The following is a 12,144-nucleotide window of genomic DNA, read 5'->3' on the forward strand; positions in this document are numbered from 1 at the left end:
CCAATCCAATAATGAGGACATGGTTTTGAGAAAGAGGAAAAAGAAGTTTTATAGCTTTGCTAGCAAAGGGGACTCCTGTCCCAGGGGCTGTGATTCTGCCCATCAAGGGAGGTTGGGGGAATTTAAAGAGGTGATTCAAAGGCTACGTTCCACTGTTCTCTGTCAGAGTTGCCATTCACTTGTTACTGTGGGAGACGGTCATTTCTGAGATCCTCTGGTGCCATCCCCAAAGTCTGGATTCCTTTGTTCCTGTGGTGGGTTGTGCTCAAGGACAGAAAACTCTGCCTGGGATGGGAAGAAAGGTAATCTTGTTTCCCTGAGATTAGAAAGAGGGAGAGATTAGGGAGGAGCAGGAAGAGAGGAAGAGAAAGAAATGTGTCCATTTTAAAAATTAGTTGTGGTGGCCAAACAGCAAGGGCTATATTCAAAGCTTAATGTGGATACTGTTATAATTCTCCACTGTTACAATTCCCCATTGTCAATTCCTACATCCCATTTCTATGGAAAAATGGGCAACCACATCTCCAAGCTGCTTCTTGCTGAAAGGGGCAGGGGGAGTAACCCAAATCCTTGTTCTTTATCAGGTGGGTCATGGACAGTGAAGGGCATTCAGCATCAGAGCAGTCCAGAGGTCCACAGTGGCAGATGGCAGGTGACTGGACAGCTATACACAGGGCAGGGTTCATGCTAAGTCAACAATAAACAAGACAGCAAAGCATTGCTTTTTGTAAACAATTAGCACAAAAGCAATTAGTATTTCAGCCAGTCTCTGAAAACCATGAAGACACTAACTCATAATCATATCAATGAAAAACAGATTTGTCAATGTAGGAGATTAGGGAAAATTTGTAGGTCTATGAGATCAGGCTCAAATTAACTCAGGACAAACTTGTGACTCTAGAGTCCCTTTCAATCATTATTATTAGACACTCCCATACAAGAACTCTTCCTTTATGGCCTGCAGAGTTAATCACTTTTGGTAGGGCCAACACAAATATACATCTTAAGTTACATTTTACAGAACCATTATCTTTCCTTTTAAATGTCCCTGTAGGACTGTGCCTTGGCTGTACTCTCCTGCCAGCCAGGTGTTTAAGACTAAGTTGGTTAAAACTGACCTTGTTCCTATCAATTCTTAAGAGTCAGCTGAGATTCCTCAGAGATCACTCTTGGGGACATGTACGAAGCCTCCTGGCTCCTTTAACTTTCCTTTACCAGTAATGCCACCTGCCAGGATGGGTCAGGTCTGCCTGACTACATGTGGCTTCTTTTGGAAGCATCAGGGACATTTCTGTCTCCAATGACCCTCCTCTTTGCAGAATGTGCACTGGTTGGCTTCCTGTTCTCTAGGGTCCTCTCAATCTACCTGATCAGCAGATCAGGTGACTCACCAGAGTTGCAGGGTCCAGAGAGGGGTCTCATCATTCTCTGGTCCTGGCTGACCTTTGAGGGCAAGGACCAGAATTTTAGGTGCTCTTTCCTTGGCCCTTATACTTCCTTGATTTTGATCTCCAAGTTTTTGGTTTTAAACATCCAGCAAGCAAGTTTCACTAGTCTTGAAGTGGGAGAAATGTGTTTTAACCTCCATGTCTGTAATTTTACAGTTATCCCTTTCATTTAAAGGTTGGTATAGGGCTGTAAGCCAGCCTTATATCCTGTCTGCCCTGTAGGTGATGGCTTATTATCTCAAATTAACTTTTAGAAGCAGTACCTTTGGAAAACACTAACAGGCAAGAGTTATAAAATTTACAAGGAAAATACAGAATGAAACTAAGAGGGCAAAAACATATTCAGCTTGTATAATAGCTATGAACCAAGAAAAGTGATTTTTATAATCTTAAACTTTTACTTATGTATATTATATTCCCTGTTTATTTTGACATCACAGTAATCTTTACAACAAAAATCCATTTTTTGAACCCAACTTTAAATGAGCTAAAGTCTAGCCTATTATAGAGGCATTCTAACATGGAGTGAGGTGGGAGGCAGAGCCTTCTCTCAGGTAAGGAGGGCTCTTGACAAATAACACAACACAATATTATATCTGAAACTTGAATCAAACAAAGGCTAAAAGAGTTTTTAACTTTTTTCGTGGAAAAAGTGGCAAAGTGCTTCTATGTTTTACAATGTCACCTTTAAACAGATCAGAAATTTAAATGTATTTTTGGATTACCTTCCAAAAATCCATTTAAATTTCCATCCCAGTGTAAAGAGTAATGCAAAATTTTATATGTAACTTATTTACAACATGTAACCTTTATCCAGTCATAAAATATCAAATGTCATAAATAAATACCAACCAAATTCGTTATTTCTGTATAAATCTGAAGGAGACTATTGTTGCAGACAACTTTAGCTTAAAGAATACCAATTTGGCTAAATGCTCTCCTAAACTTTACATCTAACTGTTTAGCTTTCAAAATAAAATTTAGAATCCATAGTATACATAGCTACAATAATCACAGGTCTGCCTGTGTTGGCAGTACTAGCAAAAATCAAAGGATAAACAAATCTCATACTTAGGAAACAGTGTTCATGATCAGAAATAGACTCAGTCAAAGCAAACAGCTATAAGACAGGTCTTCAAATGACTGTGTGGCCCTTCTATGTCAGAACAGTGTATAAGAGGGAACAATTACTGGTTACCTTGCCAGTAAACCTAGATAAATTTTCATTTTATAAGCTTTTACATAACACTTAGCCAAGGCTCAGACAGATATAGTTCTCAGATGTGTAAATATATCCAATCACATATATTTAGAGTGTCAACTATATTTTGTTATAACCTAAAACAAGGGTTGTTTATTTAACCAGTTATGAAGTAATCATTTAAAAGACTTTAAGATAGGTATGAACCCTAATCCCTTTAAGAAGACTTAGTTTCCTAAGTAATAAGACCTAACAGATAAAAGAAAATCATCTGGATAGATAAGAGCAGATCAATGTTTCACACTTTGCTTTATATCAGCACATTAAAATTTGAAAAACTTTGACTGACTATGCTAATTATAGCCAATTTAATCCCACACACACTTTTTGAGACGTACCTTCACAGACCTTCTGCAACTTACTTAGACATTCGCACCTTGTCTATACCTTTAGTTTTGCCCTCTTTCACCTTGGACTTTACCATACAAAATAAATCCTCATCCAGAAACATTACCTTCTAATTTTCCATAATAAAATACATTTTCATACCCGTAACTTTCTTATCTCTTTTTTCCAGCTTCAGACCCTTTCTTAAACTCATATTCTGAAACAGTCCTTATGAATATTACCTGTGCATTTAATTTACACAACAAGTTCCATCCAGCAGAGGGGTAGACACCCAGCATGTGCACAAACTGGACTTTAGTCTTTTTTCTCCCAGGCTGCATTCAAGGGGTTGGAGCCCAGGATATTTCCGAGCCTGACCTGTTGTCACCATTATCATTATCATAATGCCATCGACATTCCCCACAATGGTACCCAGAGACTCCCTTAGGGCCTTTTTCTCGCACTAGGCGTGCTGGTGTTTGGTGGAGGAGGCCCTTTCTGTCCCCTTCTTTAGGCTCCTTGAAGATCCCTTGCAGAGGCTGCCTACAGAACACAGGTGGGCCTACGTTTCTGGGGTTTTCCTTTTCTGGGTGCAGTTGTTTACCCTGCCAGTCTCCCCAGTTGTTACAGCAAGACTTGCTTTGCCCCAGTGATGGACAGCCCCTGGCCCAACAGGGTGTCTTGTGGGATCTTAGAAGTGGAGACTCTTCCTGTCCCAGGTCATAATCTGACAGTGCAGGAACCTACTGCCACCTCCTTTGTGGCCAGTGGCCTTCACCCCCCAGGGGCAGAAGGGGCTGGAAGGCAGGGAGAAGCAGGTTCTCTTTGGCCATTTCACTACAGCCGGGCAGCTTTCCTGGGATTTCCTCCACTCAGGGCTGGTGTCCTTGACCACGGTGCCATGACCGGCAGCTGCCTGGGGCCAGGCTGAGGATCAGGGCTGGGACTCCCAGTGCCAGGCTGAAAGGATTTAAATCTTCTCGAACCCCCTCTTCTGGTGTCCTGCTCTCCTTGCACACCGGAGGCAGGGCTTTTGGCAACCTGAACTTAGTTCCTGCCGGTTCAGATCCTTTATCATGAAACCGCATAATGCCTACACAGATGGACCCCCTTCCGCACGTTACCCCTGACAGACCAACTTCAGTGGCCAGATTGCATAATAATCCAGAAAACCCCTCAAAAGCCAGACCCTGTTTCAGCACCATCTTTCTCTGTGGCTTAGACCTACAGGTGGCCCATGCAGCCAAGGTCCTTCCTCCCAAGGGGCCACAGGGAAGATCCACGTAGCTGGCCCGTGGCTCAAAGGGCCAAACAGACCCAGAAACAAACCACAGATCCAGACAAGAGAGGCTCACCAAAGCCCCAGGGGCGGACGGGAGCCTTTAAAACAGACAGAGCTGCCGAAGATCTCTCTCACGCTCACTCTGCCCCTGACAGTCAACTTCAACCGCAAGACTGCGTGACAACTCAAAAACCTACTCAAAAGCCTTTTCCTCAAGTGAAACAGATTCCTCCACTTAGCAACAGGTTCTGTTCCTAAAATCCAGGCATTTTGTGTAAAAAGAAGCCAGTATTCAATGCCCCACTCAGTGGGAAAGATTATAAAGCATTACTCATCAGTTCCAAGTTCTCCATCAGTTTCTGAAAACACAACTAAAACACCATCATGATCATCTGCACCGTGCTAGAACATTCCTTCCTGATGGACAATCAGCTCTTTACCCCTCAGCAAGTGTAGCCCCTCGGCTCCCTTCTCAACACGTCTACACAGCAACCCCAGGGTCTCACAATTACATCTGGAATTTTCACCTGAGACCTTTCCTGCACATGGTTCTGAATTTCGATGTGGTTCTGAAATGTCACAGACATGACATTTTCCATGTACACCTTGGCTAAACATTTTGGAGAGGTTCACATCCTGGGAAGTTTGGGCTTTGTAAACTGAGGGGCACTGGCATCAGGACAGCTTCTGTGGGGAGATCTGTGCCCTGACCACCAGGGCTGCTCCAGGATTCCACTGCAGAAGCTGTGGGTGACGCTGAGTTCACAAGACAGCTCAAAGCCGCCCCTGCACCGCGCAGGACACAGGATGCGGTGCTGCAGGGAACGGGAAGAGGGGCTGCAGGGCCCCTCGTTTAGAGCTGTGGAGCTGCAGCCGCGGTAGAAAAGGAGCCTTATGCCGTGAATAATAAAACCGCCAGGGCGGTCCCACATGCCAGGCACCCCCAGACCTACCCAGGATGAACCGCTCCGCGAGCCAGGCACCATCAGTTGGGAACCCTTACCGGAGGGAAGCAGAAGTGCTTCAGATTTGGGAATATTTGCAGACTTCATCATCTGAGCATCCTCATCCCCAAACCCCAAGCCTGATGCACTCTAGACCTGAAACATGAGAGCACCTCTCAGGTCTCACAAGCCCCCCAGATTCCAGGCCCCTGAGATGCTCATCTCGCCGTGCCACCCGCACTGTGCAGATGGAGAAACCGAGGCCGCGACGGGCTACGCATGTATCTCGGGTCAACTGGCGTGTAGCAGCATCCCGGGATCCAGGCCGTGCGGGCCGCAGGGGCCGGGCACCTACCCACAGCTTCGTGTCGTAGTAGTAGGCACCCAGGAGCTTCACGATGTAGGGGTGGTCGCAGGTGGCCAGGATCTCGATCTCCACGATGTAGTCCTCCAGCTCCTCCTCGCTCTTGGTCTCGATGACCTTGGCCGCGGCCAGGGCGCCTGTCTCCTTATTCTTGGCCTGCAAAGCGGAGACGCAGAAGGTCAGCCAGGCGTGCTGGGCAGGAAACTGACCCTGGAAGGCAGCCCAGAGGGCCCCGCAGAGTGTGAAAACAGAGGCCGGATGTGCAGAGGGGACCAGGAGCTGCACCAGGACACACACTGCTCTGGACCGTGGCCAGCGCTGCGCGCCATGTCAGCACAGGGACAGGGCTCGGGGTTGAATAATGATAACAGCAGACACCCCCTCCTCGGGGGTAACACAAGGAGGGGACAGTGCTACCAACCCCCAGGCCCAAGAAGGGCATCTGCTCAGTGGGAAGATCTGCCCCCCAACAACCAAAGTGATACTGTGTGTACAACCGGTAGCACACTAGCTTTCATACATGCTGGGGTGGTTGGGAAGGGCGGGAAGTTCTGGAAAGTCACTGCCCTGCGGCAGGCTGGTGGGGGCACTAAGAGAAGAGGACTCGTGAGGCACTCCCCTCTCTCCATACCCTTAGATTTCCATTTGCACCATTTCACATATGTTGTACGAGTAGAATGTAAGGCGGGGGTGCAGCTCTGCGGGACAGCACCCGCCCAGCTCTGCAAGGTCCTGGGGCCACCCCCTGTCCCGCAAAACCAGAACCAAACCATGAAGCCAGCAGAACACACAGGGGTTTAAGGGCGGGCCCTCCAGTTACAGCAGAATCACTTCTGAGACATGTCACCTGGCCAAAGCCTCAGTTCTCATCTGATGAGAAAGAGCACTGATTTTCCCACCTGGATGGCTACTTTTCCCAAAGGAAAGTTCCAGTGTCAGTGAGGACTTGGGAGAAATCAGAACCATTGCCACCAAGGAAAAGGGCGTGGCAGCTTCCCCACAGGGTCACCGCAGACCAGCACTCCAACAGCAGGCAGGGACCCGAAAGAGACAGAAGCAGGGACTCCAGCAGATGTGTCCTTCTTCACCGGAGCCAGAGGTGTGAGCAAGCGAAGGGTAATCAAGGAGATGGAGAAACAGGACACGATGCTTAGTACCATGGCATAGTATTCAGCCCTTAAAAAGGAGTGAAGTCTGACCTTGGCTACGACATGGATGAGCCTTAACAACATGACGCCAGCAAAGCAAGCCAGACACAAATGCCCCAATGCTGCCTGACTCCACCTACTCTCAGAGCCGGAGGAATCACAGACAGGAGCTACAGCAGAGGTCTCCAGGAGTGGGAGAGGGGGCGTGGGGAGTTATTGTTTAGTGGGTGCAGAGTTCTGTTTGGGGGGCTAAGGATTTGCAAGAGAGAGAGAGGTGCTGGCTACACAGTGGTACTGTGGACTTAGTGAACAGCATGGAGTCATTGCTTATGAAAGGTCACAATGACAAATATGGTGTTGGATAAATCTTACCAAAACTCAGAGAGTGGGACAGAAATAGCCCTGCAAGGGCCAGGAGCAGCCTCCCCCTCCTTGGCAAGAGCAGGTGTCCTGGAGCCGTGGGGCAAGACGGCCTCTCGGCCAGGGTCCCACCAGCCACACAGGATGCTGCTGGGAGCATCTGCCCCACTGTGCGACCGTGAGTCCAGTGTCACCAAGGGACATGTGAGCAGCATGGCCCCTGAGTGAGCTGCTCCTCTGGAGACCAAGCAAAGCATGGGGACGGGCTTCAGGGTCCCCATGACCGTCCCACCGTCAGTCCCGGAGCCTGGCGCTGTGGGCAGCAGTGCGCTCATCCTGTGGGCAGGACCAGGGGCCAGCAGCTCTGCCCCTCCCAGCCGAGAAGGACAAGCAAGTCCAGGGTTAGACGGGGACACAACGGGAACAGTGGGAACGCACCGGGATTTGGGTATCTACCTCCAAAGACAGCCACCCCTGCAATGCTCCCTGTGCTCCTCGGAGCAGGGACAGGTGAGGCTCCGGGCACAGCACTGCCACCCTCTCCAGGGCTGCCCAGAGCCCGAGGTCCAGCGGGGAGACAGGTGGCCCTGCACGGTGGAGTTAGAGCCGGCGCCCACAAGGGCAACCCCCTCACGGCTCCGTTGCTTTGCTTTTCATCTGTTTTTTTCTCAGTGAGGAGCACCTTTTGCTGACTGAGCTGCCAAGTCCTGGGGTCCCACGCAGTGGTGACAAGACTTCACATTTCTGCAGGCGGCCCTGCTGGGGCCCTGGGATAGACGTGCACACGCGTCAATCCATTCGCACTCAGCCAAGGCCAGGGCCTCATCTCACCTCAGGCACATACCCCAGAGAGCTCCATCCGAGTCCCTGAGGCCAAAGCCTCCGCAGCCTCCAGCCTCGGGCCTCCAGCCCAGTTCAAGGGAGGGGATTCACAGGGCCAGACCTTGTCCTGGGACGACCTGCCCACGGGGCCTGCCTGTGTGGGGTCCTTCCCCCAATCTCTCTCCCTCCTCCTCCCTCCTCCTCTCTCTCTCTCTCTCTCTCTCACACACACACACACACACACACACACACACACCATGTGCCCAACTTTAGATTTCTTCATGTTTCATTTTATTCCCACCAGAGGACTGAAAAGACTCCTTTCACTTCTGTAGAGCATCTCTGCTCCATCCCCTCCTCCCTCTCCTCCTCCTCCATCTCTTCCTCCCTCTCCTCCTCCTTCTCCTCCTCCCTCTCCTTCTCCTCCTCCACCTCCTCCAACTCCTCCTCCCTCTCTTCCATCTCCTCCTCCTCCATCTCTTCCTCCCTCTCCTTCATCTCCTCCTCCTCCATCTCCTCCTCCCTCTCCTCCTCCTCTTCCTCCATCTCCTCCTCCCTCTCCTCCTCCTCCTCCATCTCCTCCTCCTCCCTCTCCTCCTCCTCCTCCATCTCCTCCTCCTCCCTCTCCTCCTCCATCTCTTCCTCCTCCCTCTCCTCCTCCATCTCCTCCTCCTCCCTCTCCTCCTCCTCCCCCTCCTCCTCCTCCTCCATCTCCTCCTCCTCCCTCCTCCTCCTCCTCTCTCTCCTCCTCCTCCCTCTCCTCCTCCACAAACTCCCAGGAGGAGCTCGACATCTCTGCTCCTTTACAGAGAGGAGGCAAGGTCTGAGGGCCTAGCAAGGCCAGGCGAGGGCCAGGAGCCCGGGCAAGCCCGCCACGCTGAGCGGAAAAGGCCCCTCCATCACCCACCTTCACTCTGGCGCTGGCGGGAAGGCTGCGCCACTTTCCCCTGGGTTTCCTGGAAAGGGGTGTTTTCCTCTAGGGTGGAGGAGGTGAGGGCTGGTTTCCAGGAGTGCACAAAACCTACTTTGCCCACTGTCCTGAAAGGCAGCGTTGACCACAGGGCTGGGCCTCCCGTGGGGTGCCAGTGTCAACACAAGGAATGGAGGCCACCAGCACCGTGCTCAGGTTTCACCAGGCCAGAGCCTGCCAGGGAGGGGTCGGGAGAAACCAGGGCCAGAAAGTGACTTGGACAAAATTTTACAAGCCTGGTTGAAGTCATAGCCCATCGCAAGGCCACAGAGGAGGCCCTAACGGCAGAAGATAAAGCAGCGACACCCCAGAGCACTCTGGGTGCCACCCACCCTGGAAGACAGACACCACTTATTCTGGGTTAACAGGTGACGGCTGAGACCCCGAGAGCCCCGTGGTCCTTCTCAGGTCGCACAGCAGAGAGGGTGGGTCCTAACCAAGCCTGCCCGGCTCCAACCACCTCCCGGAAGGCCCTGCTTGGCCAGTGTCCACAGTTCCCCACTCCAGCTCCAGTCACTAGGGACGAATGGCAGCCACTGCCAATTGGCCCCCTCCTGCAGAGGGAGCTCTAGCCAGCCGCAAAGCTCACGCTGCCAGAATGCCACCTGCCCCTGAGCCACTAAGGCCGGCATGAGCTGGCACGTCCACTTCCCAGACCGGCAGACTGAGGCTTGGAGAGGCCCCAGACCCACCGGGAGTGGGAGCTTCAGCACTGGCCTCCCACGGCAGCTCTCCGGCTCTGTCATCAGCACCACTTCACCCACAAGGCCATTGCTGGCTGGTGCAGTGCTGAGCGCCTGTGCTCCCAGCTGCTCAGGAGGCTGAGGCAGGAGGACGGCTTGAGCCCAGGAACTGGGAGCCAGCCAGGGCAGCAAAGTGAGGTCCTGTCTCTCAGGAAACAAAGGAAGAACACAAAGAAAACAGACTGGGCACAGAGAGGCACCTCGGTTCTCCCAGTGGCTCTGGAGGCTGAGGCAGGAGGATCATGAGTTCAAAGCAGCCTCAGCAACAGCGAGGCGCTAAGCAGCTCAGCGAGACCCTGTCTCTAAATAAAACACAAACTAGGGCTGGGGATAGGGCTCAGTGGTCGAGTGCCCCCGAGTTCAATCTCGTACTCACCCACCCCCCAAAATAGAAGACAGATGCTCAGGGAGGTGAAGCCATTTGCGCAAGGTCACGCAGCTGGTAAATAACAGGGTAGGAATTAAATTTTGGCCCTGTGGTTTCAAAGTCCTCGTGCCTGACTGCTCTGCGGGAGGTGTCTGTCTATGAATTCCGCAGCAGTCGGGCCTGGGCCTCGGTTTCCCCCTGTCCAGTCAGGGGGTGGGAACTGAGGCGCGAGCTCCCTCCGTGCTCTGGGATGATTTGGGGGGTGGGCGGTCCTGGGAGCTCAGGGTGGTCAATGGAGAGGGGGTGCACGGTGGCCTTCACAGGCTGGATGGCACAAGGAACAAGTGGCTGTCTGTGGCCTCTGACGTCCATCTCTTCCACCAGCCGGGGTCCAGAAGAGGGCAAGGGGTCCCCCGCTGGCCTCCACCGCCAGCCAGCAGTGACTAACCCTCGGCCCACACCCTTGGGAGCAGACACACAGTGGCACTGTGTCTCCTGGCCCAGACACCTCGGTGGGAACAATCCTTCCCCTTGTGCCGCCGCAGCCCAGCCTAGAGGGGGGTGGGGCAGCTGCCCAGCCGGGAGCCCTGTCCCACCCAAGGGGCCCGGGCAGCCCATTCAGGGGCTGGGGATTCCTGAGAGCCAGTCACACAGTGGCCAGCAGGGGACAGCCCCGGAACCTCCCTTTCCCTCCCAGCTGCCACTGATCACGATGTTCCCCTGCCTCCTCCCAGGAAATAACTGATATCGTGGAACTTGGGATCCGGAGAGAACACAGCCACCATTCCTAACTCCCACGCCCATTCTGCAAGGAGAAGGCAAGACCACCAGGCACACGTGGGCCTCCAGGGGAGGCCTGCAGGGGCCTGTTCCCGCAGGCACCCCAACTCCAGGCCCGCGAGTCTCCACAACCGCCTGCAAATGAGTCCAGGGGTCAGGGGACAGAAAGGGACCTGGCCAGCCTCCATTCCCCTGTGGGCTCAAAAGTCCAGTCTTCTTTGGGGACTGCCTCTCTGGCTCCCAGTCCAAGGGACTCACTCATGAGGGACAGACCCCACTCTGCTTCCCATGCACACTCTAGCCACCAGCAAGCTGACCCTTCTCACAACCACTAGTTCAGGGTGGACATGTGGCCCAAGGCAGGCCGACAGTGTCGGACCTGGGTGGTGTTTTTGTTTGTTTTTTACTTTTGTATGTTTGTTAGAGTTATCAGGAAAGTGGCTTTTTCTTTCTATGGGGTTGCTTAACCGATGGAGTGGAAGGCTGGAGAGTCCAGCAACTCATCTTGTGACTCCTTTAGACGGCCAGCCTAAGGGGGAGGCCAATACAGAGAAGCAAGGTCCATGTAGGGAGGTAGGCAGAGGGTTGATGATTCTGTGGAGCGCCTGGAGCTAGCTGTTCCTGAAGGCAGACTACCCTTAGACTTCTCAGATATGTGAAAAACCAATAAACTCCCTTTGGGACTTCTGTCACTTGCCACCCATCTAGAAGAGTTTGTGGAAGAGTTTCACCATGAAATATACATTAAACACGTCACCTCCCCTCACAAACCCACCTGACCAACAAAGCCACATCTACTGAGACCTCACAGGAGAGTCGGCTGAGAATCCAGGGCCTGGGGAACTAGGAAATCAGCAAAAGCAGGCAGCAGTGACAACCTCAGGGCTGGCGTGGAGATGAGTCACTGGCAATGCCACGAACCACTCCAGTCTTTGAAAGCTAACCGCTGGCCGGGTGCGATGGCGCATGCCTGTAATCCCAGTGACTCTGGAGGCTGAGGTAGGAGGATCACAAGTTTGAGGCCAGCCTCAGCTAGTGAGGGAGGTCCTGAGCAACTTAGCAAGACCCTATCTTGTTAAAAACTGGGGATGTGGCTGTGTGGTCAAGCGCCTCTGGGTTCGAACCCGTTGGGGGTGGGGGGAGGAAGAAAGAAGTGCGTGCTTCTTTTTCTAGAAAGAGAAAAGGGAGCAAGGGACTGGGCCACGAGGTCTCCTAGCAACCTGGGGTGCGAGAGAAGGCTCCCGGCTGACCTGCCAAAGGAAAAGTCCAGGCGGTGGGTCAGTGCCAAGGACGGGGCAGTCAGGGCTAAAGGTCTCCATTCCTGGCAG

The 12,144-nt window shown here is 52.2% G+C and overlaps 1 protein-coding gene across 4 annotated transcripts in view; it reads right to left on the reverse strand.

Annotated features, from left to right (window-relative positions):
* Stk10 (serine/threonine kinase 10) overlaps positions 1-12,144 on the reverse strand; it is a 105,130-nt gene that overhangs the window by 79,218 nt on the left and 13,768 nt on the right. For all 4 annotated transcript variants that reach the window (XM_046421340.2, XM_046421339.2, XM_046421342.2 and 1 more), the window contains exon 2: positions 5,618-5,782. In XM_046421340.2, coding sequence (XP_046277296.1) covers positions 5,618-5,782 — 165 coding nt within the window. The remainder of the gene's footprint in view (positions 1-5,617; positions 5,783-12,144) is intronic.

This window comes from Marmota monax, unplaced genomic scaffold, assembly GCF_021218885.2.
Source record: "Marmota monax isolate L192 unplaced genomic scaffold, Marmota_monax_Labrador192_F-V1.1 WCK01_AAM20220418_F8-fsc00084, whole genome shotgun sequence".
Taxonomy (NCBI): domain Eukaryota; kingdom Metazoa; phylum Chordata; class Mammalia; order Rodentia; family Sciuridae; genus Marmota; species Marmota monax.